At 37.1% G+C, this 26,415-nt stretch overlaps 1 protein-coding gene and 1 pseudogene across 4 annotated transcripts in view; both read right to left on the bottom strand.

Annotated features, from left to right (window-relative positions):
* Positions 1-1,168: 1,168 nt before the first annotated feature.
* TBC1D8B (TBC1 domain family member 8B) overlaps positions 1,169-26,415 on the bottom strand; it is an 86,645-nt gene continuing 61,398 nt past the window's right edge. For 3 of the 4 annotated variants that reach the window (XM_032619868.1, XM_032619869.1, XM_032619871.1), the window contains exons 11-21: positions 19,831-19,948; positions 18,607-18,892; positions 17,527-17,656; positions 16,890-16,988; positions 12,758-12,826; positions 12,344-12,584; positions 11,490-11,555; positions 9,533-9,616; positions 7,985-8,041; positions 6,535-6,632; positions 1,169-4,693 (exon numbers count right to left, since the gene is read on the bottom strand). In XM_032619868.1, the coding sequence (XP_032475759.1) occupies positions 4,298-4,693; positions 6,535-6,632; positions 7,985-8,041; positions 9,533-9,616; positions 11,490-11,555; positions 12,344-12,584; positions 12,758-12,826; positions 16,890-16,988; positions 17,527-17,656; positions 18,607-18,892; positions 19,831-19,948 (1,644 nt within the window). In that variant the 3' untranslated portion in view covers positions 1,169-4,297. The remainder of the gene's footprint in view (positions 4,694-6,534; positions 6,633-7,984; positions 8,042-9,532; positions 9,617-11,489; positions 11,556-12,343; positions 12,585-12,757; positions 12,827-16,889; positions 16,989-17,526; positions 17,657-18,606; positions 18,893-19,830; positions 19,949-26,415) is intronic. The other variant, XM_032619870.1, reaches the window with a different exon arrangement.
* Positions 22,069-22,914, bottom strand: LOC116747539 (annotated as a pseudogene).

Below are 26,415 nucleotides of genomic sequence, written 5' to 3'. Positions count from 1 at the left end.
CCCAGCTTACCCTTCCCCCTCCCCGTGTCCTCAAGTCCATTCTCTACATCGGCGTCATTATTCCTGTCCTGCCCCTAGGTTCTTATTATATAAGACGCTACCTTGCTAGCAGACTTGCTTTAGAAACTCTCCTTGCTAGACTGATGAAGTAAGTGGCCATTTGAGGGCAGCCCACATGGCAAGGTTGGGCAGCCTGAAGAAGTTGAGGGCAGTTGCTGGGAGCTGAGTAAAGCCTCTAGGAGCTGAGGGTGGCCTCCAGGAGACCACCTACAAGAAGCTGGGGCCTCCAGACCTATAACCATATGGAAATGATTTCTGTCAATAGCCTGAGTGAGCTTGGAAGTGGATTCTTCCCCAGTTAAGCCTCTACATGAGAACCGGCTTGGCTGACACCTTGGTTTTGCAGCCTTATGAGATCCTAAGCAGAGGACCCAGCTAAGCTGACCCCAGAGGCCTGACGCATTGAAATGGTGAGATAATGTGTGTTGTGATAATTTGTTACACAGCAAGAGAAAGCAAATATAGTGCTCGATGTCCATTCCAGCCTCTTAGTGTGCCTTCCTGTACTGCAGGGGCTAAAAAGCTAAGAGGACATTTCCCAGATCCCCTTGCAACTAAAATTCTGGAGATATTACAGGCCAATGAGATGCACACTCGTGAGACTTAAATGGCAGAAGGAAGGTGGAGACTAAGTTTCTGCCATTTCTGCTGGTAAACATGGTTGTTCAGATGTTTGGTTGTTCTATTGCAATTTAGTCACTAGCTTGTGGGTGCTGAGAGGCAGGATGCTTGGCATCCATTTTGCTGGTATAAATCATAGCAGGTGGAGCGTGGTTCTGGAAGTAGCAGCTGTAGTGCTGGCTTTTCATCATGGAGTAGGAAGTAGCAGTTTCCTAACAGCAGAACAATTAGCAACTCCCTTGGTGGCTTGGTTCTGTGGTATAGTCTTGGAAATTGTTCTTGAAAGCTCAATTTAGAGTCAGTCCTCTTGATAATTCTGTAAGCCACTTAATATCTGGTAATAAATCTTTTCCTGCCTAAACTAATGAGAATTAACTCTGTTCTCTGCAACTGAAACTTAACTAATATAGGAGGGAAGTCCTCAAGTGATAACTGAGTTAAGTATCTATAAAAGTACATCATAATAAATAATAGTAAGATCTTTAAGTAAGCCATTCTTCATATTTATTTAACAGATTTTTAACATTTTTTTATAAAGACCAGTAAAGCCACCTTAACAATTTAATGCATAAGGTATAATGCACTAGTTCAGTGTGACACAACTACATAAGATTTTAAACATTAAGAACAACCCATTTGCTTAACAAGGTAGCAACTACAAAACTATGTGTTCAGCTTATGTCTCCTGCAGACTCAGAAAATAAATGTTCATCTTTTTAACTTGCATTTATAATCTTTCTGCAATTCAGAAATCTTTAGGTATTCAATTTTAATTAATCTAGGCTAAAATACAATACTAAGTAATCTTCAATATTCTGATTTAAAAATCACCAAATATTAATAACGTATGTTCTTAAGAAAGTATCTTTTTTGTAAATACAATTGACAAAATGTTCAACAAAGTATGTGCAATAGTGCCTTTGTATATAAGCATAGAGCCTTGTGTCTTTATAGAGCTACTGTAGTGTAATTTAACAATCATTGCTTAATAGCAGATGTGTGATAGTTCACATATAAACTATTAACTAAACTCTAAAATTTGGACATGTTTCAGGCAAATAATTTCTGAGAAAAGGCACAGATGTTTATTTACCAACCATCTCTTTAAGTGGTAATTTCCTTGAGAAGACAAAGTTGACAAAATAATTTTCAAGACACTACTAGTAAGTGTTTGGCCAAGCTCAATTTACAAAATTTTCAGAGGGTCAACTTGAAAATTCTTGAATATCTCTGAAAATAACATATCCTGTGGTGATGAAGCTCTCTGTGTTAGGCTTTGTTCACAGTGGATTCTTGCCAAAGGCTGACTATACCGATTCTTTTCCAGAAAGGGAGACTTCTTGGGTTGTCCTAAAGGATATCTGCCCTTTCATTGTTCCAAATCTGAAAAGTCAAAAGGCTTGAAACCAAAGTCTTGTGTGAAGAAAGAAGCTCCAGTGGATGACTTCTCCCCACAATTTCCTAAATCAACTGATTAATAAATTGTTCTTATCAGAAACAGCACAGAAGATTGGATAGGTGTGTTTTTTTTCTTTAAAGTGCTAACAAAGCCCATTATCTCTAAATGAACTTTCATTGTAATGACTGAAATATAAGCAGCATAAAGTATATAGAAATTACACATCTAAATCAAATAGATTACAACTTTTTAGATAGATGCCAAAATTCTATACATTATCTTAACAATCATTACGCACAAGTACAGGCATACCTTGGATGTTGCAGGTTTGGTTCCAGATCACTTCGATGAAAGCAAATATTGCAATAAAGCGAGTCACATGAATTTTTTGTTTTCCCAGGGCGTACAAAACTTACGTTTACACTATAGTGTAGTCTATTAAGTGTGCAATAGCATTATGTCTAAAATAATGATGTACATACTTTAATTAAACATTTTATTGCTAAAAAATGCTAACCATCACCTAGGCCTTCAGTGAGTCCTATTAGTAACATCAAAGATCACTGATCATTTAACTCTTTTGTCATTTACAGACAGTAAATGGGTGCACTCTGATGCTTTTGCAAAAATGTTCCTATAAAAGGGTTTCATCTTCAAGGAATTCATGGAAAAGACTGACAAGTACAGGTTTCTGGTAACTGACTATACTGCTGAACTGAATAAATAAGCATTTTCAGAACTCTAATGGAAAACTGATGAATTCATAAAAATGCTAGCAAAAGATCAAGATGAAAAAAAATTAATTACATGGGACTGAGTGAACTGATGAGGATGATAATAATTTTTGTGACTTTCTGTTTGAATAAAAAAAACCCACAAGGAAAAAAAAAAAGACCACAGATCACCATGACAAACATAATAATAATGAAAAAGTTCCAAACATTGCGAGAATTACCAAAATGTGACACAGAGATGCAAAGTGAGCAAATGTTGTTGGAAAAATGGCACTGATAGACTTGCTCAACGCAGGGTTGCCACAAGCCTTCATCTTCAGTAAAACTGTAGTATCTGTGGGAATTCCCTGGCAGCCCAGTGGTTAGGACTCTGCACTTTCACTGCCGAGGGCCTGGGTTCAATCCCTGCAGGCAACTAAAATCCTGCAAGCTGCAGCAGCCAAAAAAACCCAAAAAACAAAAAACAAAAAAAAACAAAAAAATGTCGTATCTATGAAGCGCAGTAAAGTGAAGCACAATAAAATGAGGTATGCCTATATACTTTACGAACTTGCCAGACTAATACAATAATTCAGTCTATCTAACGTAACTTAAAATATGACTGGTGAAAATCCAAAATCTAAAACTAGAACCAAAGCAGTCTCAAGCTACTCTGAGACAAATGCCACAAAGAGCAGTGCTCAGAATTTCAAGTAATTTCTCGGTCTAATGAGAGACCTGTACACAGTTAATTGTACTGTTTATTAACCCTTCTGAATTGGCTGGCTTTAACCAGCTCAAATCCAAATCCAAAATCGTTTTTCCTTGTATCGGCCCAGAGTTTTGAGTTCTTTATTTTTATCAGTAACAGAGCTACAAGTGTGTCAGCAGCTTCTGAACTGCTCAGGTAGGGAGAAGATAGAATTCATTAAAAAGCCATTTATTATTAGAAGACTGAATGAGATTAACTTTAAAAAGTTAATATTATTTCAGTTAGCTAATGTGAAAATGAGGTTCCCATATGGTAATCTTCTAGATAATTAAGGCTACAGATCTAAGAGCCTGCTTTTCTAAAGCATTCTAATAGGACTGAGGCAATTTGGAAAGTAGGATTTATCAATATGATGTGTCAGCATCACTAACACTCAAACATAACACCACATTTTCAAAAATCATCAGTAATTCATATGTAAATAGCGGCACAAGCTAGTAATTTCCTTGCTAAAAGTGATATGGTGGTGCCCTCTGGTGGTAAAATTTAGCATTTAGCATACTCCCCCTGATATTGCATACCTTGTGAAATATAAAAAGTATATTTGTATTAGAGAATATCAAAATTAGATAACACCACAAAGGAATGAATCATTGTGCTTCCAAATATCTTCTTTTTAACCTTCAAATACATTGGTAACAAGAAAATCCCTGATCCCTACTCCTAGAAATCAAGCTGACGCCTATGAGAATCTTGGTAAATGTCTATAATAAGCAATTCCTGTTAAAAGATTTACTTCCTGGTTCTAGAACTTAACTGAGAGGTTTTTGCATTTTCTAGTTTGGCTTTTAGATCTATGGGTTTCTCAAAAAACTTCACCAATGCTGGTTCATTCAACAAAGAGGCGAGAATCTGTTCAAATGCAAATGACCACTGAGGTTCTTCCCTGAGAGAGGAGGGATCTTTCTCTAAGTGGCTCTCTGTTTGCCCCTCATTGGGTCCTCCAGAAGCACAGACTGCACCAGACAATCCTTTGGTTGATGACGCAGGGTTATGGAGTTTCCTTCCAACTTCTTCCATCCTGAGCAAAAGGCTGGTTACAACAGCAATGGCTTGATATAATGACTCTTCTTCAGGGTCCCCGTGAAATAAGTTATATAGTGTCTTTGAAAACTGAATAAATTGTGACTAGAAGACACAAGTTAGAAATATCACATTTGATATTAGACTTAGCAAATATCAGGAGAACTTAGAAGTGAATAGTCTTCTATTTAGAATTTGTACCATATAACCTTCACCACAGAAGTTATAAGAACTGATGATTAATCCACAAATAAATCTTGATTCTAGAAAGATGGGTATGAACCATGAAAGAAAATTCCACTTAAGACTTCTCATCTGTTGCCTAATAACAGTAAATTATATACATATATTATATATACAATAATTCTTGGACAGTATCTGCCAGCATTCCATCAATGTTAGGTGGTACTTTTAATTAGGCAAAGTCCCATATTTCCTTACATGTAAATCATTCATTCATTAACCAATCTTAATGAACATATTAAGAATGAGTTCCCCTTGATCTCCCCAAAGGGCTAGAGTAGGCAGCTCAACTAGGATGACTTAAATATAAGGAAGAATGTTTTGGGACCTATCTAGTAGTACAAGGTAGCTCTAAGGAGCCCATGTGGACATGTTTCTCTTTAAAGGCTAAGGTGGGGCCCAAGTAAAGAAATAACCTGGATTGTCTGCTAATTGCCTCTAGATAATCCATAGACATTCCTAGAAGATGTCTGTCAATTAAGAAAGAAACTATTCCAACACAAAAGTCCTATAAGTCAATCATGCTACCAGAAAAGTTTATATGTAAATAAAAAGCAAATAAAAAAGATAAACTTCATAAAAATGTATTGTACCATACTTTAAGTTTTATTTCTCTTTCTTTCTTAGTCTGTAATACTGTTTATTTATTAAAAATTTAGAATAAATATATCATGATTAATTTTAAAAAGGACTTATTTAACTATCAAATTACCTAGTCCACTGAGAAAAACTAGGCTATTTCACATTTCTCATTTTGGTAAAGTTCTGGGAATCCTCAGTATCTATACCAAAAGATTAAAAAATTTTTTTAAATTTATTTTTTGGCCACGCCGTGTGGCATGCGGGATCTTAGTTCCCCAATCAGGGATCAAACCTGTGCCCCCTGCACTGGGAACGCAGAGTCTTAACCACTGGACTGCCAGGGAAGTCCCTATACCAACAGATTTTAATTAAAAGAATATAAGAACATATAATGACTGAATAGTGTGTAAGAAAGAGATGGATTTAGAATTGTGTCAATAGGGCTTCCCTGGTGGCGCAGTGGTTGAAAGTCCGCCTGCTGATGCAGGGGACACGGGTTCGTGCCCCGGTCCAGGAAGATCCCACAGGCCGCGGCGTGGCTGGGCCCGTGAGCCATGGCCGCTGAAGCCTGCGCGTCCGGAGCCTGTGCACAGCAACGGGAGAGGCCACGACAGTGAGAGGCCCGCGTATCGCAAAAAAAAAAAAAAAAAAAAAAAAAAAAAAAAATAGAATTGTGTCAATAGTAGTCATTAATACTGTCTGAGCAGGTTTAAGATGATTAGGAACTAGGGTGTGACCTATTTTAATTATTATTCCCACTACCTAGCATTGGGCATGTCATCTAGTAGGCACTAAGAAATGTTTACTGAATAAGTGAACATTTCTAATAAAGCGGGAAATAAAAAACACTGAAATATATGTTATACACACATCTTTTCTATAGGTACAGATGTCACAGCAGGGGACTGTAATGAAACTCTAGATGCATTTAAATGTTTACAGTAGAAAATCATTTAAAAATTTACTCCCACTCTTCTATACTCATTTGAAACTTACAGAGATGATGCATAGATTATTTATTTTTGTAATAGCATGTTAGCTATTTTAGATTTGGATACACCCACATTCATTTATACAAAAACACACAAGTAAACCAGAATTTTTCTTTGAAAATACTATACCTGATTCATTCTTGGTAAATCCTTAATGTTTTCTTCTTTTTTCAAAAGCTCATCTTGCCATTGACTTAGATATGCTTGAATGTCAACTTTTTCTTTTCCTCAATGAGGGGAATAAAACCATTTCATAATGAACAGCCCATTATATTTTCCCAAATCCCCAAAAGAACAATTTTGATCGAAAGATATTTCATTGAGATATAAGATTCCCCATTTTTTACTCCAGAAATTGATCTGACTATACTTTTTATTTCACTCACTGGCTCTCAAAATACATTCTCCACTTCCGTTAAACTAAAACTTTTACTTTGGAAAGGCTGGGGACTAGAGGAAGAAGGATGCTTTTTAGATTAAACAGTACATGATGTAAATTTCATGTAGATGTTCTCATGCATACCACTAAGTTTAAAATAGCTTCTATATGATGTTCTTAGCATGCAGTTACCATAGCATACTATGGTGACTCTTTTTCAAAAATTCAAAACAGTACTTATTCATTCATTCCTTTGAAGAGTTTAATCACAATGATATTAATGGGACTTTATTAATAATTATTTAGATCTCTTAGAAAACTAGGATATACTGAACAACCTGGCAAAGTTATCATATTTAAGCAGATCTTCAGCAATTACTTTTTAACTAAATGTTACTCAAAAACATAAAAAGAATGATGGACCTTTGGAGAACAATTTGACAATCTCTATCAAAATATTAATGTACATATTCTTTGTTATCCAGCATTCTCATACCTCTATGAATTTATCCTATCCTAAAGAAATATGTGCAAAAGTATTATAAAATGTAAGTATAAAAATGTTTGTTGGAGAATAGTTTGCAATATAATTAATTGAAGACAACCTAAATGTTCATCAATATTGAGCTAGTTACTGAAATAAATGATGGTACAACCAAACAGTGGAATACTCTGCACCCAGTAAAAGGAATAAGATAGATCCAAATGTACTGACATGAAAAGATGTCCATGATATACTACAAAATCAAAAAAGCAAATTGTACAACAATATTTATGAAATGTTTCTTTTTTAAAAGAGAGATGTCTATATTTGTTTATACATCGAAACAGGTCTGGAAAGAATACAGACCAAAATGTTTTCACATTTACTTCAGGGTGGGGTTGGGTGAGGGTATGAGGATTTCTGTACCATTTAGATTCCTTTTATAAGGATTATCTATTACTTATGTAATTAAAATTAATATTTTCAAATAATAAAATTAAATAAATACAGGCCATTTACAGTTGTATTTTCTATAACTTCTGAGACGTAAGTATCAAGAGAAGAAGAAATTGTTAAACTAAAACAAAGGAACTGAAAAAGCTCTCAGGACAAATCAATCAATAGACTTTAAAAGGAATCCACGTTTCCCCTTTGTGTAGTTAACCCTATTTACAAAAACAATAATTTAAACTAAATGATACTCCTAGATCATATACCTTTTTCAGGGCTGTTTTTTGCTGACTCTGCTTCCTTCTCCTTTGCAGGCTTGGAAACTAGAGGAAAAGAGGACAATTGCATTTTGTAAAATATTTAACAAATAGCTTTTGAAAGTAAAATAATATTTTATATAAAGACTTATAAGCACACTTTATGTTCTTCAATTCATCAAACCAATTATAGCTAATCTGACCTCCTATCATTAGATGGCAAAGTATTCAAGAACTTTAAAAAGAACACTGGGGGAAAATCCATATAAAAAATCTCAGGGCTTCCCTGGTGGCACAGTGGTTGGGAGTCCACCTGCCGATGCAGAGGACACGGGTTCGTGCCCCAGTCCGGGAAGATCCCACATGCCACGGAGCGGCTGGGCCCGTGAGCCATGGCCGCTGAGCCTGCACATCCGGAGCCTGTGCTCCGCAACGGGAGAGGCCGCAACAGTGAGAGGCCCGCGTACCGCAAAAAATAAACAAACAAAAATCTTAGAAGGAAGTATACCAAATGTTAAGTATTTATTTCTGGGTGGTATGTGGTATTTTCTTCCTTGTGATTTTCTTCGAATTAAATTGTATTACTTCTTTTATTAGGGGAAAAAAAAACACACACCGGAAGTCAAAAGACTGAGCTACTAGTCCTGATTGTGGTAAAACCTCATTGAAAACTCTTACACGAGTCACTTCTCCTTTCTTGGCCTCAGTGCCCTCTATATAATTAAGGGACTTGACTAGATGATTTGTAAGGTCACTTCAAACACTAACATACAGTAACATAAACATACATTAATAAGAACTTATCCCTCTTTAAGACATTCATATTTATGAAAAAGAAGCAAAAGACACAAAAATTAGCTCATAACCCTTCCAAATTATGTCTTGGAGACAGATTCATCCCGGTCTCCTACACCTACAGTGATTTATGACAAGTATTCACTGTTTGAATAATAGCTATGACCTTCAATCATCAAAGATTCTATTGTCTTCATCACATTTTAACAAGGCATAAAAAATGGTTGGATACCTTTTAGAAATTTCTGCTACAGAAGTAGAAACAAAATGTATTTTCTTTCTAATTCTCCAGTAAATAAGAAATTCCATAAATCAAAACCCAAAATGTAGTTTAGTTAATCAGTCAAATATTTATAGAGTACTTACCATGCATTTAGGACTGTGCTAAGTGTTATGGTAGCACAAAAGAAGTATAAGATATAATTAACCCAAATTTTACTAGTGGTAGCTGGGTAAAGAATGTTTAAGCCAGAAAGACCTCTGGATGACTAATAATCAAAACAGATAAATTTATTTATTTATTTAGGCTGCACCAGCTCTTAGTTGCAGCATGCAGGCTCTTAGTTGCGCCATGTAGACTTCTTAGTTGCAGCATGCGGACCTCCTAGTTGTGGCATGCAGACTCTTAGTTGCAGCATGCATGCGGGATCTAGTTCCCTGACCAGGGATTGAACCTGGGTTCCCTGCATTGGAAGCAGGGAGTCTCACCCACTGGACCACCAGGGAAGTCCCAATACAGATAAATTTAAAACAGATATTTACCATGGAGCTGACTGAAATAAAGTAATTCTTCCTTGGAAAGTTCATCTCCCTTTGAAGGGTCCTTATACTTCACTTCAGTATAAGCTGAAAACAGATAACCCAAATCACATTTATAACTATGAGGGACAGAAACGAGTCCTATAATAGATCAATTAAATCTGGGGGCAGAGAATCAAACAAAGGGTCCCTGTCAAAGAAACACATATGTGAAGAAATGTGGAAGTAGTATTACTCTACCGTATAGCAAATAACAAGAAGTACTTGATCACTTTGAGTTCTATTATTTTTCCAAATTTCTTGCTTTTTAATAGTTTTCCAAGAGCCACTACAAGTTGAAATTTTAAAATATGGGTTAATCGGATATACTCCAATATAAAATAAAAAGTTTTAAAAAATGTTTAAAAAATCTGGCACTTGGGAATCTCTGAACACGTGACCTCAGTCATTTAAAAATGTCTTTAATAAGAAGGAAAACACGAAGTTGAGTGCTCTAACAGATACACAGTGTTTTTTCTATTTTTGATCCTTCTATTGAAAGTGTACTCATTCCATGGCAATATTAGACATTCTAATTTGACTTGACAATGTAAAGTCCTTCATAGTTATTATTTGGTTTGTCTTTTGTTTTAAATGCTGTGATTGTGACTTGAGTTTGTGAAGGGTTAAAGATGGCTTTTAGATTTCTGGTCTGGTAAAGAATGGTTCCCAGCTATCCTGGGAAGGCTCTAAAAGATCTTAGGTGTAGCTTTAGACAAATTATGAGGTACTTTTTTTTTTTTTTGGTGAATCACCCTATCTAAGCTAAAAGGTACTTTTGCAATGTTCCTTTAAAGTCTAAGACTGGTTTCCCAATTATGGATCAGGCCTGGAAAAGGCTGCCTCTTAAGGTCAGAGGGAAATACTTAAGTAAAGTGGAATGATGTGGTAACATTAAGGCAGTATAGTAGAATAGAAAGAAACCTGTGCTTTGGAGTCAGACTTCAGTTTGAATCTCAGCTAACCAATTTATTAGCTATGTGATCTTCAGCAAATTTAATCTTTCCCTTAGTTTCCGTATCGTCAAAATTGGAAGGATAATACCACCTTTCAAGGATATCATGAGAACTAAATAAAAGAATGCATGTAAAGCAAACACCTCGACAGAGCAAGTGCTCAATAAATGGTAGCTTTTATTTTGCTTCCTTTTTTTTAAAAAAGTATTTATTTTTAGCTGCATTGGGTTTTCATTGCTGTGCACGGGCTTTCTCTAGTTGTGGTGAGCGGGGGCTACTCTTCGTTGCGGTGTGTGGGCTTCTCTTGTTGCGGAGCACGGGCTCTAGAGCACAGGGTCAGTAGCTGTGGCACGCGGGCTCAGTAGTTGTGGCTCACGGGCTCTAGAACGCAGGCTCAGTAGTTGTGGCACATGGGCTTAGTTGCTCCACGGCATGTGGGATCTTCCTGGACCAGGGCTCAAACCCATGTCCCCTGCATTGGCGGGAGGATTCTTAACCACTGCGCCACCAGGGAAGCCCTATTTTGCTTCCTTTTCCAAATGTTTAATATCCCTGTTGCCTGGTCTCATTTTTCTGAATAATTTGTAGTATTTCACAAGTTTAGCAGTTTGTCTAAAGTTAAATTCAACTCTCTAATAACAACAACAACAATAAAAATTCAACATTATGACAATATTCAAATGATAGATAGTTCCTACACACAAACTACTTATCATTAAATTGATTGAACACTAACAGGAAGGAAACTTGTGAACCCATCTGTTGCACAGAAACTCTTCCATAGATGTCAGTGTAACTATATATCAGCAAAAATATTGCTAATATGATCCATGGGCCACAATGAAGCAATGACCTTATATCATATGGAAAATTACGTTATTTGTTAAAATGGAATGATATCTGTAATTATACTTGTTAAAATGGAGTCAACTCCTATATATCACTAACAACTGTTAAATTCTTACCTGGAGGAATATGCAGCTTAAAAAGCACCTTAAGCTTCTCAGTAAAACTTCCATTGTACATTATGTCTGTTCAATAAAATTAAATTGCAAATAATCACAGCCAAAGAACATTCAATCAATTCCAGCAACACAGATTAATTAAGACACAGATACTAGCCAGGAATTAGGATTCAGAAATCTTCTGTTACTTAAACTAACTGTTAAACAACTACCCAGTAGGCCAGATTCTCTCCTTGAAGTATATAGGCAAAATACCCTTTATCAGAGGGATAAATAAAATGCTCTTCTGCTGAACTCTTTCCCCCAATCCCAATCTAAAATTTACTTTTTCTTTTGAATGAGGCCTTATGCTTCATCTGAGGAGAGAACTCCTCTTCAAGGGGCAATCCCTGATAAGAAAGCATGCTAGGTTGTCTGGAAAAGCAAAGGAATGATATAACCAGTGGACTATCTACAGGCACAAAATGTTCATTGAATATTTCTCTACCACTTTTCTAGGCTATGTGGTTGGATTTTTACTGAGGGAGAACGTCCTCCTGAAGAATCCATGTGCCTGAAGGTGGGAAAATCAGGACATTCTCTTCCTTCATGTTAACCATTAAATCATCCACATCTAACAGCTTGTTTTTCTGGGAGGGTTGAGGCAAAATGAGATGAATATATTTAGACTTAGCAAAAAACAAAGAAAATGGTCCAGTTATTGCTAAAGTTGGAGACAATGTAAATCTGATAAAAAATCTGATATCAGGCTGATAAAATCTGACTAAATTGGCAATGATAGGCAGTACTAAGTATTTCTAGGGGTACCTTTATTTTTTTGCTTTAAAAAAGAAGATTATTGGACATCATCCTACCAATTGCAGAGGAGAATTCTTTGAAGTTTATAAGGCAGTCGGAGTTTTCATCCAACAATCTGAATGTCCATAAAGCTAGTGAGTCTCTGTTTGCAGAATGAGCCCAGGGACTCAACAAGTGATACAACACTCTGAACTGCTGGCAGTCAATCTGATACTGTTCCAAATATGGCAGACTAGGATCATGGTGCTTCAATACTGGAGAACTCAAACACCAATAGTAAGAAAAAAACAACTCTCTCTATTTAAGAAATGGAAAAAAAAAAGCAAAGTCATTATATCAGAAAAAGTAACTTTATAAGATTTTTTTCTTTTAAACATGTCTACTAAAGTAATTAAAGATAAAATAGTTGAACAGTTGTGGTAAAATTCTGCTAAGAATATTATTTTTCATTTAAAGAAGGAAAACAGTACCTTAAAGATGACATAAAGTTCATCCAATTCATGAAGGCTCAATTTCACATCTTGTGATACAACACGCAACTTTAAAAGGATTAAAAGCAATTTAGAATTTAACACTTCAGCATAGAAATTCTCTTTGAATCCATTTAGAAATCTCCCTCTGCCAGAATAAAATATATTTTTTTAACTTTTTAAAGGAATAACAAAGTAAATGTACCTATTTTTCCCTTTTAAAAAGTTGTACAGAGACTATAGCTCAATTCTATTCTGATATGTAATTTGACCTTCATCTCTTCATATCCAGAGATAACTGCCAAAGGACAGCCACTTAACGTCTATAAATATAAGCAACAATATTCTATAGTTTTTTTCCATATATTCCTGTCTTGCTACATAAGCAATCTGTCAAGTCACCACATGGGGTTGTCATTAAACACTTCAAAGTCACTGGGAGATGTACATTCCCTCTCTGTGCCAAAAAACGTAATCTATCCCAGAGCATAGAAAAATATGATTTGTTCCAAAATCCATTCTATGACGTGAGCACAATTCTAATATGAAAACTAAAGTTAGCACACACACACTGTAAGCCAATGTCACTTTAACACAGATATAAAGAACCAAGCTAAACTATTTAGGAAAATCATCAAAGCAGAATATTAAAAGAATAATACAACACGAACAAATAGGACTCATTTCAAGAATCCAACGGAAGTCTAATATTAGGAATTCTTTAATGTACTTTACTACATTAATAAATATAACCTCAAGATATGGAAAAGTTATTTGATCAAAGTTAACATTCAATATAGATTTTTTTTAAATGTCCCAAATCCCTTAACCTAGAAACTGAATGAAACTCCTTAATTTGCTAAAAGGCATCCTTCAAAAATCAACAGCAAATATCATACTTAACAATAAAATACCAGAGGCACTTCTATTAAATTCCAGAATGAGACAAGGAAGGCTGCTTCCACTGCTATTATTTAATACTTCTCTGAAGGTCCTATCCACTACAATAACACAAAAAAACTGAAAACAGGTATGTATATTAGGAAGGGTCAAAACTCTAAGACTAGAAATGATATGCTTGTCTATTCAGAAATTCAACTGAAAAAAATTAGAATTAATGAGAGTCAGTAAAACAGCCACTTAAAAAAGCAACATGTGCAAATCAATGGCTTTTACATATACTATAATAAACAAATTAGAAAATGTAAAGAAAAATGATCTCATTCATATTAGTAACAAAACCATAAAATATATGGGAGTAGACAAACCCAACAAGAAATGTGTAAGATCTATATGATGAAAACAATAAATGCTTACTAAAGGACATTTAAAAAGACATCATTAAAATGGATATTAAAAAGGAATATTAAAAGCCTTACCAGATTTCAAAATGGACTATAAAGCCACAATAATTAAAACAGTGTGGGGCTTCCCTGGTGGCGCAGTGGTTAAGAATCCGCCTGCTAAGGCAGGGGACATGGGTTTGATCCCTGGTCTGGGAAGATCCCACATGCCACGGAGCAACTAAGCCCGTGCGCCACAACTACTGAGCCTGCGTGACACAACTACTGAAGCCCACGTGCCTAGAGCCTGTGCTCTGCAACAAGAGAAGCCACCGCAATGAGAAGCCCACCCACCACAAGGAAGAGTAGCCCCCGCTCACCGCAACTAGAGAAAGCCCACATGCAACAACAAAGAGCCAACGCAGCCAAAAATAAATAAATAAATAAAATAAATTAAAAAAAAGAAACAGTTACAGAAAAAAAAGAAACTACAGAAATAAACCCATATTAGCATATGAAAAAGGCAGAGTAGAGTACAGTAATGATGGCGCATTCAATAAATGGTATTCAAATAATGGGCTATTTCAGTTGGAAAAAAATACCATTAGAGTCCTATAACACACTATAAACAAAATATATACTTTACGTGTATTCAAGATCTAAATGTTAAAAAAAAACACAGGGCTTCCCTGGTGGCACAGTGGTTAGGAATCTGCCTGCCAATGCAGGGGACACAGGTTCAAGTCCCAGTCTGGGAAGATCCCACATGCCGCAGAGCAACTAAGCCCATGCGCCACAACTACTGAGCCTGCGCCCTAAAGCCCGCAAGCCACAACTACTGAAGCCCGTGCGCCTAGAGCCCGTGCTCCACAACAAGAGAAGCCACTGCAGTGAGAAGCCCACGCACTGCAACTAAGAGTAGCCCCTGCTCGAAGCAACTAGAGAAAGCCCGTGCGCAGCAACAAACACCCAACACAGCCAAAAATAAGTACATAAATTAATTTTACTGGTGGCGCAGTGCTTGAGAGTCCGCCTGCCGATGCAGGGGACGCGGGTTCGTGCCCCGGTCCGGGAGGAGCCCACGTGCCGCGGAGCGGCTGGGCCCGTGAGCCATGGCCGCTGAGCCTGCGCGTCCGGAGCCTGTGCTCCGCAACGGGAGAGGCCACAACAGTGAGAGGCCCGCGTACCGCAAAAAACAAAAAACAAAAAACAAAACAAAGCAATACCAGTACTATAAGCCAATATGAGAAAGTATGTTTATAAATTATATAATTTTATATGGGGAAGGCCTTGCTAAGTTTGACATGAAACCCACACAATATGTAAAAAAAAAAAGAGATTTGACTACATAAAATTTTGAAAGTTATATACTCTGAAATACATCATAATACATCATAAAAATTAAAGAAACAACAAGATTGGGGGAAATGTTAGCCACAAATATAACTGACAAAGAATTAATACCACTAGTATTTTTTAAATGTGACGCTAGTGGGAGTGTGGGGGAAAAGGCATTCTTACACACTGTTGGTGGGATTATAATTTGATACAAATCTTTTAGAGGATAATTTAGCAGGACCTGTCAATGTTTAAATACTCTTACAAATGTGTAAGATTAGATATACAGTTGACCCTTGAACAACTCGGGGGTTAAGGGTGCTGACCTTCCACACAGTCAAAAATCTGCATATACTTTACAGTTGGCCCTTCATATCCATGGTTCCACATCTGCAGATTCAACCAACCATGGATCTTGTAGTACTGTTAGTACATGTTTATTGAAAACAATCCACATGTAGGTGAACCTGTGCAGTTCAAACCCATGTTGTTTAGATAACATATTACTTGCAAAAGCGAAAAAACATTAAAATGAAAGAGAGAGAGAGGGAGACCTACTAAATGCATATCAACAAGGAATAGTTATATAAAGTATAGCATACCCATACTGTGGTATACTATTCAGTGCATTAAGAAAAGCGAGGTATGCAATAATATGCAATGACCATGATATAGCTCTGAGTGAAAAAAGTTGCAGAACAAAGTAACTGGTATGATCTCATTTGAAAAGCTATATTGTCCCCCTCCCCCCCACCACATACACATTTATATCTATAGATATTTAGAAAAAAGATCCGGAAGGATACATGCCAAATCATTTTAATGTTGGTTACTCCTGGGGTAGGAAACTTCTACTTTTTTACATTTCTATAATGTTTGAATTATTCACAATGAGCATGTATTCAGAAATGTTAATTTTCCCAGATTTGTATCTCTGAGGACTTAACCTTTAAGCAAGTAGGTTTACAAAAACAATACATGCTCATGATAAAAGCTCAAACAGCACAGAAGGATTCATACAGCAAAGTAAAACACTCTCTCTTCCAACCAGAAATCTATTAATCCCATTCACCAGAAGCAACCAATATTAACAGCTTCTAATGTAGTCATCCAAATACTAAAAAGGAGTACTTAAAACACACTGTTTATTCCTTTTTCACTTTATCTTGGGTATCCAAGGATAATAATACATATTAGCAGCCTAGAGTACTATGTAGGTCAGCTGTTCTTATTGATGAAGCACATCACAAATATGTTATGCTTAAATGCCTACATCATAGCATTCAATATTAAAGGTCACATAACACAAAACATGTTGGAAAACCAATGTTTCAACCAGAAGAAAATCACTTATTTCCTCTCAAAAAATTTACAGTAAGCTAAGCTGTGGCAAGAATCTAGCTCAAATGTATAGTTATTTTATTTTCTTAACATGAAATGATAATTTTTAAATGAAGTTCAGGAAAAAAATGTTACTCCAATTGGTTTTCCCCCATTGGGTGGATACTCACCACATTCTGCTTTGTTGTTTCCTCTAGGGTCTGTATCACATACAACCTATTTCGACAGCGCATGCTGTATATATCTTCATAGCGAATATTCCCATATTTCTGCAAAAAATATAATTTCAGTGGATAATCATTCATAATAAATATCCACTTTTCTTACAATTGAATTTCATCAGATTCAATTCTCAGAGGCCTTGGTTCTATTCCTAGCTATTTTCCCAACTTGTTCAGTGATTATGCAAATTTTCACCTCCCACGTTTCAGTTTTTCTGTATATTCACAGGAGAGGATTCCATCTACTATGGGTCTAGACTAAGTACAAGAACACTGGTAAAATTCTTAGTCTCTAAGAAGAGAGTATTTTTCACCTTTTTATGCAGCGATAGATATTTAAAAGTGGTCATTATTTGTAAAACTATGTGAATAGTTTCATTTAATTAAAAGCAAACTGAAGCAGAGGAAGCTATATAACGTAGGAACAGTTCATAGAACTCATTTTTAAAGTGAAGTCAGATTTTACATTACTACATCTTTACATGTATTATTACCTTACTCTTAATATACCACTAGAGATATAACTATAGTATCTATCATTTTAAATATGCTATGTAATTATATTTATGGTATAAGAAAAACTTACCTCATTTGACTCTCTAATCAAATCTGTAATATCCACTCTAATATGACTGCTTTTTTCATCACTTACATTTGAACCCTGCTGCACACTTGAAGGCAACGGGCTATCCTTATTAGTGACATTGTCAAAGAACCTATCCAAAAGTGACAGTAATACAAGAATCAGTAGAAGTAAAATACAGAGAAAATGACAGCTAATTTCTCCCTAGTTTGAGATTAATTTCTACCGAGAGGACAAGAGATAGTCTTATGAGGGAGGAGAATTTGAAGATGGTTGGGAATTAGGAGGACATGGGGAGTGGGAAATGGGATGGTGATGAAATGACTTCAGAGGTGGGGAGGAGAGCATGGGGAAGCAGATAGGCTCAGAGAGTTCTCAGAAAATACCACATGGCCCAGTAAGGGTGGAATATACGGTATGTAGAGGCACGTGAGGAGAAATAATTTAAGAAAGATACACTGAGGCCTTAACATTGAGAGTTCTAAATACCAGAGTGAGGTGTTTATACTTTATTCTGTACATAAATGGGATTTGATGCACCATTACAAGTTACCCAAATATTCATATATTCATTCATTTAACATATACTGTGTATACACAAACACACACACACACATCCCACACATGTGTTTCAATACAAAATAGAATTCACAGAAAAGGCACCAGGAAAATAAAGCTCAGCTTACCTGATTGAAACCACTTGAAAACCAGAAAAATTTCCCCCCACTGGACATTTAATATTATCAACCACCTCCCCCACCTCAAATTACTCTTATACACTTTATAGCTCGAACTGGGACTATGAAAGTCCCAGCATACCAAATCAACCATATTAGATGTTAGTGTAAATGTATATATAACCTAGTGGTTTACTTCAAAGTGACTGACTTACTTTTGTTATATTCTATTTAGAAACAGAGGAGTGGACTTTAGGCCTAGCGTTTTCATTCAACCAGCTTTGTGACTTTGGGCAAATTATTTAAAGTTTCTAGGGCTCAGTTTCCTCATCTATAAAATAAGGGGTTTGAACAACATAAGCTCTAAGGGGCTCTCCAGATTTAAATGTTATGATTCTCACAGTACCTGTTTAAAGCTGTCACAGCTTCAGCATCATCTTTACACGCCAGAAGTTTGTCTAAATTATAGTCAAGTATTGCCAGTCCCAGTTGTAAAATGGCCTTTATTCCATCATAGAAGAAACAGTCCACCACATTCACTGCACTTTCAATAGGCAGCACACTAATAAAAAGTGTGAGGAACCATGAGAGAGAAACTGAGGAAAAGAATGTCATATCAGTCATATGTTCAGTCAGCTGGGGAAGGTGATCTCTGATAAGTTCTTCAAAGACTGCCTGATCCACCAAGGCACCTGGAGAACATAAAAAGAAATTTTAAAATGAACACCTTTCAAAAGGACTTGTTTCCAATACCTTCCCACTTCTATTAGTAGGCTGATATATCTCATTTCTCTTCCTTAAATTATGAACTTCTTCAGTGCCTTTTCTATATTTCATGCATCTCTTTATCTGCTAGCAGTATCATGCATCAAGAAGCACTTGAGAAACTCAATTCATATTCATTGGAACAGTTATTTATGGAATCTTCATTATGTGCAGAAACCTGTAATAGGTACTATAAGAGATACATCAATTAATTAAATGGTCTCATCTTCAAAGCGTTTAATCTCTAATAGAACTTGCAATAAATAGACAAATAATTATAACACAAGACAATACAGTCAACGACCTAGCCATGACACCAAAGGCTTATGAGGGTACAAAGGAGACCACCTATGGTTTTAAGGTAGGGGATCATGGATCTACAAATATTTGATGACTGAAGAAAATATTATATAAGTAACAAACTAAGAACTTGATCCTTCTTTCAAAGCTTGACTATATCTATACAATTCATAAAAATGTGGAGATTTTAAGCTGATTAAAATCTCTCTCACATAAAGAGACTATTAAAATTTTTCCAGTAGCTCCAGATGCTTCAGATTACCACTGTTTTAGCAATACAGAGATAGTAAACTTAAAACTTCTATTTTATATGGAAACAGACCAGGCACTTTATTTTTAAAAAGCAACGTATTAAATAATACGTTTTTCCAATCATATGTTCAGTGCAAAAACCTCTTCTCTTGAGCATGTCAGTGAATGTGACATTTGATATTGCTTGCATTTTGTATATTTTGCAACTTAATTATCAGTTCTTCCATTTGATAGGTAACTGGATAGACAAGAGGCCTATAAATTGTTTAGAAAAGAAATGTGTTCGTATATGTATACGTGTTTTGTTTTTTACCAATGATTCGACGATTAAAATAATCAGGTAACATTCGTTCACATACAGCAACCAGAAGCCAAAAAGCTTCTTCCTCTTTTGCATACAGAAGCAATACTGAAGTCAAAATGTTCATTGCCTAAAATTCATAGAAAAATAAAAAATAAATATTGTTGGGGTAATAATTACATTTCTTATTCAAACATAGTAATTTTCAGCAATAACAACAACTATGAGAGTAATCATAACGGAAACATGAGAACTCTGAGCCAGTCCAAAGCAAAACAAGGTGAAGTCACACTAACGTTTGCTAATCACTTATTTTACACGGTACATTCAAGGAAAATGAAGCAATAATATCATGAACATAGCATACAATAAGTAAAACCTCTCTAAATTTAGACTGATTTCAATGAGTAAAAAATATTAATTATTGCCAAGTCTTAAAAAAAACACTACATACTTTCAAGGACATACTAACATTGGAGAAACAAACTTCATCCGTATTTTCAACTACCTACAGGAGAACATCCCTTAGATGTCAATCATCCTCAATTGTGTCTAAAACTAAATCTTTCCTCTATTAAATAGGATTCTCTTCTTTGCTACCTTAATTTTGATCACGCTAGAAACCCTTTATCTGCCACATCCAATTTGTCTTCACATCCTAGAGTTTCTTCTTATAAAATGTTTTTTTATTTTTATTTTTATTTATTTATTTGGCTGCACCATGCAGCATGCAGGATCTTAGTTCCCCGACCAGGGATTGAACCTGTGCCCCCTGCAGTGGGAGCGCAGAGCCCTAACCACTGGACTGCCAGGGAATTCCTAAAATGACTTTTAGATTTTTTTTATCCTCTCCATTCCCACTACCACCCTAACTTTCTCCTTCTTCTAATCTATCTTCCATACAAATGTCAGATCACTACTTTTATATAACATTTGGCCATAGCCCTTATTATAAAGTTAATAAACCCATAATGTATAGAATCTGGGAAGAATGGAAAGGTGTGAAGAAAATTAAATCTCCTGTATCTTACCTACCTAGAGATCACCACCATTAACAAGTTGATGTACTTTTTTTGTGTTTGTATTTCCTTCCTTTTTCCCCTTCTAAAATTTAGACCAAACTGTATATTAAAGTTTGATTTTTCACTTAACGTTATATTATACATTTTCAATGCCATTAAATAAGTCTTCTAAAACAGTATTTTTAATGACTGTAAAAAATCTATTAAATTGAATATACTATAAATTATTTAGCTATTCTATTATTGAACATTTAGGCTGATTTCAACTCTTCACTATTATATATAACAATGCAATGAATATCTCTGTATATAAATCTTCATCCAAGTGGTTTACTATTTTCTCAGTAAAGATACATAGAAATTAAATTATTTGGTCAATGAATATTATTATTTTTGTGGTATGTGTGTAAGAAGTACTAAATATTCTCTATTTGATGCTATACATAAACCACACTAAAATGCCTTTCATTAAGTAAAAGGCAATATTTTAGATAGATAGAGAATTTTAATTAAATTGGCATAGTTAAGACCAAAAAGAGAAAGTGGACATTGCCAGTGTATCTTCAGCCCTTGCCTTAACAGGCGAATGAACACAACTTGAAACACAGGTAAATCTTGCTGTTCTATGAGACAGTGAAGAGATCTTCTCAATATTTAAATATATTAATATAAACAGTTATATAAATCTAAATATAAAACCAATCTCCTATAGGGTTTGAGAAGGCATTCACTATATGCCTGAAAAGTTTAACATTTCTTATTCAAGTTTAATCATCTCTTTAGAAGGGGAAAGGATAGTACTTGAACTGGAATCACTATCAAAATTCAAAAAGCTGACCATATTCTTTTTTTTTAAATAATCAACATGCCATTTAGGTGCATATATATATATATATATATATATATATATATATTTAACAGCAATTTATTTATTTATTTTTAAATTTTTATTTATTTATTTATTTTTGGCTGTGTTGTGTCTTTGTTGCTGCGTGCAGGCTTCTTCTGGTTGTGGCGAGCGGAGGCTACTCTTCATTACGGTGCGCAAGTTTCTCATTGCGGTGGCTTCTCTTGCTGCGGAGCACGGGCTCTAGGCGCACGGGCTCAGTAGTTGTGGCTTGCGGGCTCTAGAGAGCAGGCTCAGTAATTGTGGCGCATGGGCTTAGCTGCTCCGTGGCATGTGGGATCTTCCCGGATCAGGGCTCGAACCCGTGTCCCCTGCCGTGGCAGGCAGATTCTTAACCACTGTGCCTCCAGGGAAGTCCAAGCTGATCATATTCTTTTAGCCACAAACCAATCTTATTTAAATCAGGACAGAAATATTACCTCAGCCATTCATGATCTGAATTGCAGTGTATGAGATCAATTTAAATATGGTACACATAAAAAATCATGAGACATTTGTTTCGTAATAAATATGGCAGTGGCCAACTACTACTCATTAGAAGCTTTTTTGAGATAAGCTATCAAGTCTGCCCTTTCTCCCCTCTTCTTAAACCCAGTGAAGATGATTTTTGTTCCAGGAATGTACTTCTTGGGATTCCCCAAATACTCCATCAGCATCTCCTCTCCCCAGGTGATGCCTTTGTTCTTGTTGGCATCTGTGTAAGAGAATCTGAAAGTCTGACCTGTCTTTCACCCAAACACACCATGGAGATTTGGCCCAGTCTTGTGCTTGCCTCCCTTTTCCACAGTATGGCACTGAGCACACTTCTGAACAAAAATCTTCTTGCCCTTCTCAACATCACCCATTTTTAAATCGTTCTTTCTCCGTGCACAACTAAGAGGTTCCCCTGAATATTATTATTAAATGACTTGATATTACTGCCAAATTGTATTCCAGAAATTGACTGTACCAATTTGTTTTTCTGACCTATAGCATTTGAATGTTTACTTCACTGCTCCTTTGCCAATACTAAGAATTGTAATAATTAAAATTGCTTTTGCTGATTTGATAGTGAAAATGGTATCTCATGGTTTGAATTTGAGTTTCTTTGATATTGAACTTCCTTTTCTAAACTTTATTATCAATCTGTATTTTTTTCTGTGATTCATCTTTTCATGTCCATTGTTCTTTTTTTTTTTTTTTTTTTTTTTGCGGTACGCGGGCCTCTCACTGTCGTGGCCTCTCTTGTTGTGGAGCACAGGCTCCGGACGCACAGGCTCAGCGGCCATGGCTGTCGGGCCCAGCCGCTCCACGGCATGTGGGATCCCCCCCAGACCGGGGCATGAACCCGCATCCCCTGCATCGGCAGGTGGACTCTCAACCACTGCGCCACCAGGGAAGCCCCCATTGTTCATTTTTATAATTCAACACTTTTCTTATAGGTTTGTATATTAAGTACGTCAATCCTTTGTCAGATCTGGTACAATATTTGACTTCAAGTTCAGTTTTTACTCCATCACTTTCCTGTTCAAGAAGCCATAATGGGAGGAGCATCAGTGAAAATGGCAGAGCAAGGCTCTCCGAAAATGCTTTCCTCTATAAAAGCAACAAGAACACTAGCAAAAATCATCAAAATCAATTTTTCAGAACTCTGAAAATGCACCAAAAGCTTACAGCAATTCAGGAAGCCTTTACTTAATGAAATGGTTGAATCTCAGTAAAAACAGTGAGCTCTGTGGCATTTTAAATCGTCCAAGTCCCATTCCTCCTCAGCTTTACAGAAGCCTGAAAAACCAACACTCAGCAATCATGGTGAAAAGCAGCACCTAGCAGCCATGGGAGGAAACAGAATGGGGCTGGAGCGCCTTCACAGTCCCATTCCCAGAGATCTGTCATTATTTGACCCGTCTGGTCATTCCCTGGAAAACTGCACTCATAAGGCTGTCTTTATTTGACCTGACACAGAGCTCACCCAAGGCAAACAGTCTTTCCTTGAAAAAATGTTCCTTGAAAAAATCAGAAGCAGTTGTTGAACATGCATCTGCCTGAGGCAGTGGATAACAACTGGGCCAAACAATAGGCTAATAAAGGGTTAAAATAAAAAGCTGGGGAATGGGATATCCAAAAGGGGCTTTGGAATGCTCTAACTTATTCCTGGGAATCTAGAAGGCAAAGTGCATGATATGGCTTCATGCCTGCCCAGAGCTGTATGCATGCTCATGATAGAACAGAAAAAGCCCTAAGCTCTTACCTCTGGCTAATCTTGAGGCTCTGCACAAACAGGAAGTGATAGAGAATAGAAAAAAAATAAAGAAAACTCAACAAAACCAAAAGTTGGTTCTTTGAAAAGATTAAAAAATCTGAAACACATGTAGGTAGTCTAACCAAAAAGACAAAAAACAGAAAGATACAGAGAGACAAAGAGAGAGAGACTCAAATTAAAATCAGGAAATAGAGAACATTACTACCAACCTTAACAAAAATAAAAAGGATTATAAGGGAATATGATGAACAACTATATGCTAACAAATTAGACAACCTAGATAAAATGGACAATTTCCTAGAAAAACCACCAAGACCAACTCAAGAAGAAACAGAAAAATCTGAACAGACTTATTATAAGTAGAGACTGAATTAATAATGAAAAAACTTTCTTCAAAGAAAACTCTAGAAACAGATGGCTTCACTGGCCAATTCTACCACAATTTAAAGAAGAATTAACACCAATCCTTCATTAACTCTTCAAAAAATAGGTGTGGAAGAAACACTACCTAGCTCATTCTTTGACACCCTGACACTAAAACCAGACAAAGACATCAAAAGAAAACTATTATCAATACATTTTATGAATATAAATGCAAAAATCCCAAACAAAATACTAGAAAACTGAACTAACATATAAAAAGGATTACACATCATGACCCAGTAAGATTTATCCTGGGGATACAAGAGTGGTAAAACATGAAAGTCCACAAGGGGAGGACCTTCAAGATGGCGGAGGAGTAAGACGTGGAGATCACCTTCCTCCCTACAAATACATCAAAAATACATCTACATGTGGAACAACTCTTACAGAACACCTAATGAATGCTGGCAGAAGACCTCAGACTTCCCAAAAGGCAAGAAACTCCCCACGAACCTGGGTAGGGCAAAAGAAAAAACAGAGACAAAAGAATAGGGATGGGGCTTGCCTTGTGGCACAGTGGTTGAGAGTCCGTCTGCTGATGCAGGGGACACAGGTTCGTGCCCCAGTCTGGGAAGATCCCACATGCTGCGGAGCGGATAGGCCTGTGAGCCATGGCTGCTAGGCCTGCACGTCCAGAGCCTGTGCTCCACAACGGGAGAGGCCACATCAGTGAGAGGCCTGAGTACCGCCAAAAAAAAAAAAAAGAATAGGGATGGAACCTGCACCTCTGGGAGGGAGCTGTGAAGGAGGAAAAGTTTCCACACACTAGGAAGCCCCTTCACTGGTGGAAACGGGGTTGGGGTGGGGGAAGCTTCAGAGCCACGGAGGAGAGCGCAGCAACAGGAGAGCAGAGGGCAAAGCAAAGAGATTCCTGCAGAGGGCAAAGCAGAGAGACGGAGCAGAGGGCAAAGCAGAGAGATTCCTGCACAGAGGACTGGTGCCGACCAGCACTCACCAGCCTGAGAGGCTTGTCTGCTCAACCACCGGGGCAGGTGGGGGCTGGGAGCTGAGGCTCAGGTTTCGGAGGTCAGATCCCAGGGAGAGGACTGGGGTTGGCGGCGTGAACACAGCCTGAAGGGGTTAGTGCACCATGGCTAGCCGGGAGGGAGTCCGGGGAAAAGTCTGGAGCTGCCGAACAGGCAAGAGACCATTGTTTTGGGGTGCGCGAGGAGAGGAGATTCAGAGCACCACCTAAATGAGCTTCAGAGACGGGCGCGAGCTGCAGCTATCAGTGCAGACACCAGAGACGGGCATGAAATGCTAAGGTTGCTGCTGCCGCCACCAAGAATCCTATGTGCAAGCACAGGCCACTCTCCACACCTGCCCTCCCGAGAGCCTGTGCAGCCCGCCACTGCCAGGGTCCCGTGATCCAGGGACAACTTCCCCAGGAGAACACACACCGGCCTCTGCCGCCACAGGCTCGCCCCGCATTCCGTACCCCTCCCTCCCCCTGGCCTGACTGAGCCAGAGCCCCTGCATCAGCTGCTCCTTTAACCCTGTCCTGTCTGGGCAAAGAACAGACGCCCTCTGGCGACCTACACGCAGAGGCGGGGCCAAATCCAAAGCTGAACCCCAGGAGGTGTGCGAACAAAGAGAAAGGGAAATCTCTCCCAGCAGCCTCAGGAGCAGCGGATTAAATCTCCACAATCAACTTGATGTACCCTGCATCTGTGGAATACCTGAATAGACAAGGAATCATCACAAAATTGAGGCAGTGGACTTTGGGAGCAACTGTAGACTTGGGGTTTGCTGTATGTGACTGACTAGTTTGATTTTTATGTTTATCTTAGTATAGTTTTTAGCACTTGTTATCATTGGTGGATTTGTTTATTGGTTTGGGTGCTCTCTTCTCTTTCTTTTTATTACTTTTTAATTTTTTAAATTTTAATAATATTTTTAAAGATTTTTTTATTTTAATAACTTTATTTTATTTTATTTTATTGCTCTCTTTTTTTCCTCCCTTCTCTTCAGAGCCATGTGGCTGACAGGGTCTTGATGCTCCG

This window comes from Phocoena sinus, chromosome X, assembly GCF_008692025.1.
Source record: "Phocoena sinus isolate mPhoSin1 chromosome X, mPhoSin1.pri, whole genome shotgun sequence".
NCBI classification, from domain to species: Eukaryota; Metazoa; Chordata; class Mammalia; order Artiodactyla; family Phocoenidae; genus Phocoena; species Phocoena sinus.
Note: the sequence above shows the minus strand (reverse complement) of the source record. Positions and strands in the feature narration are given on the sequence as shown.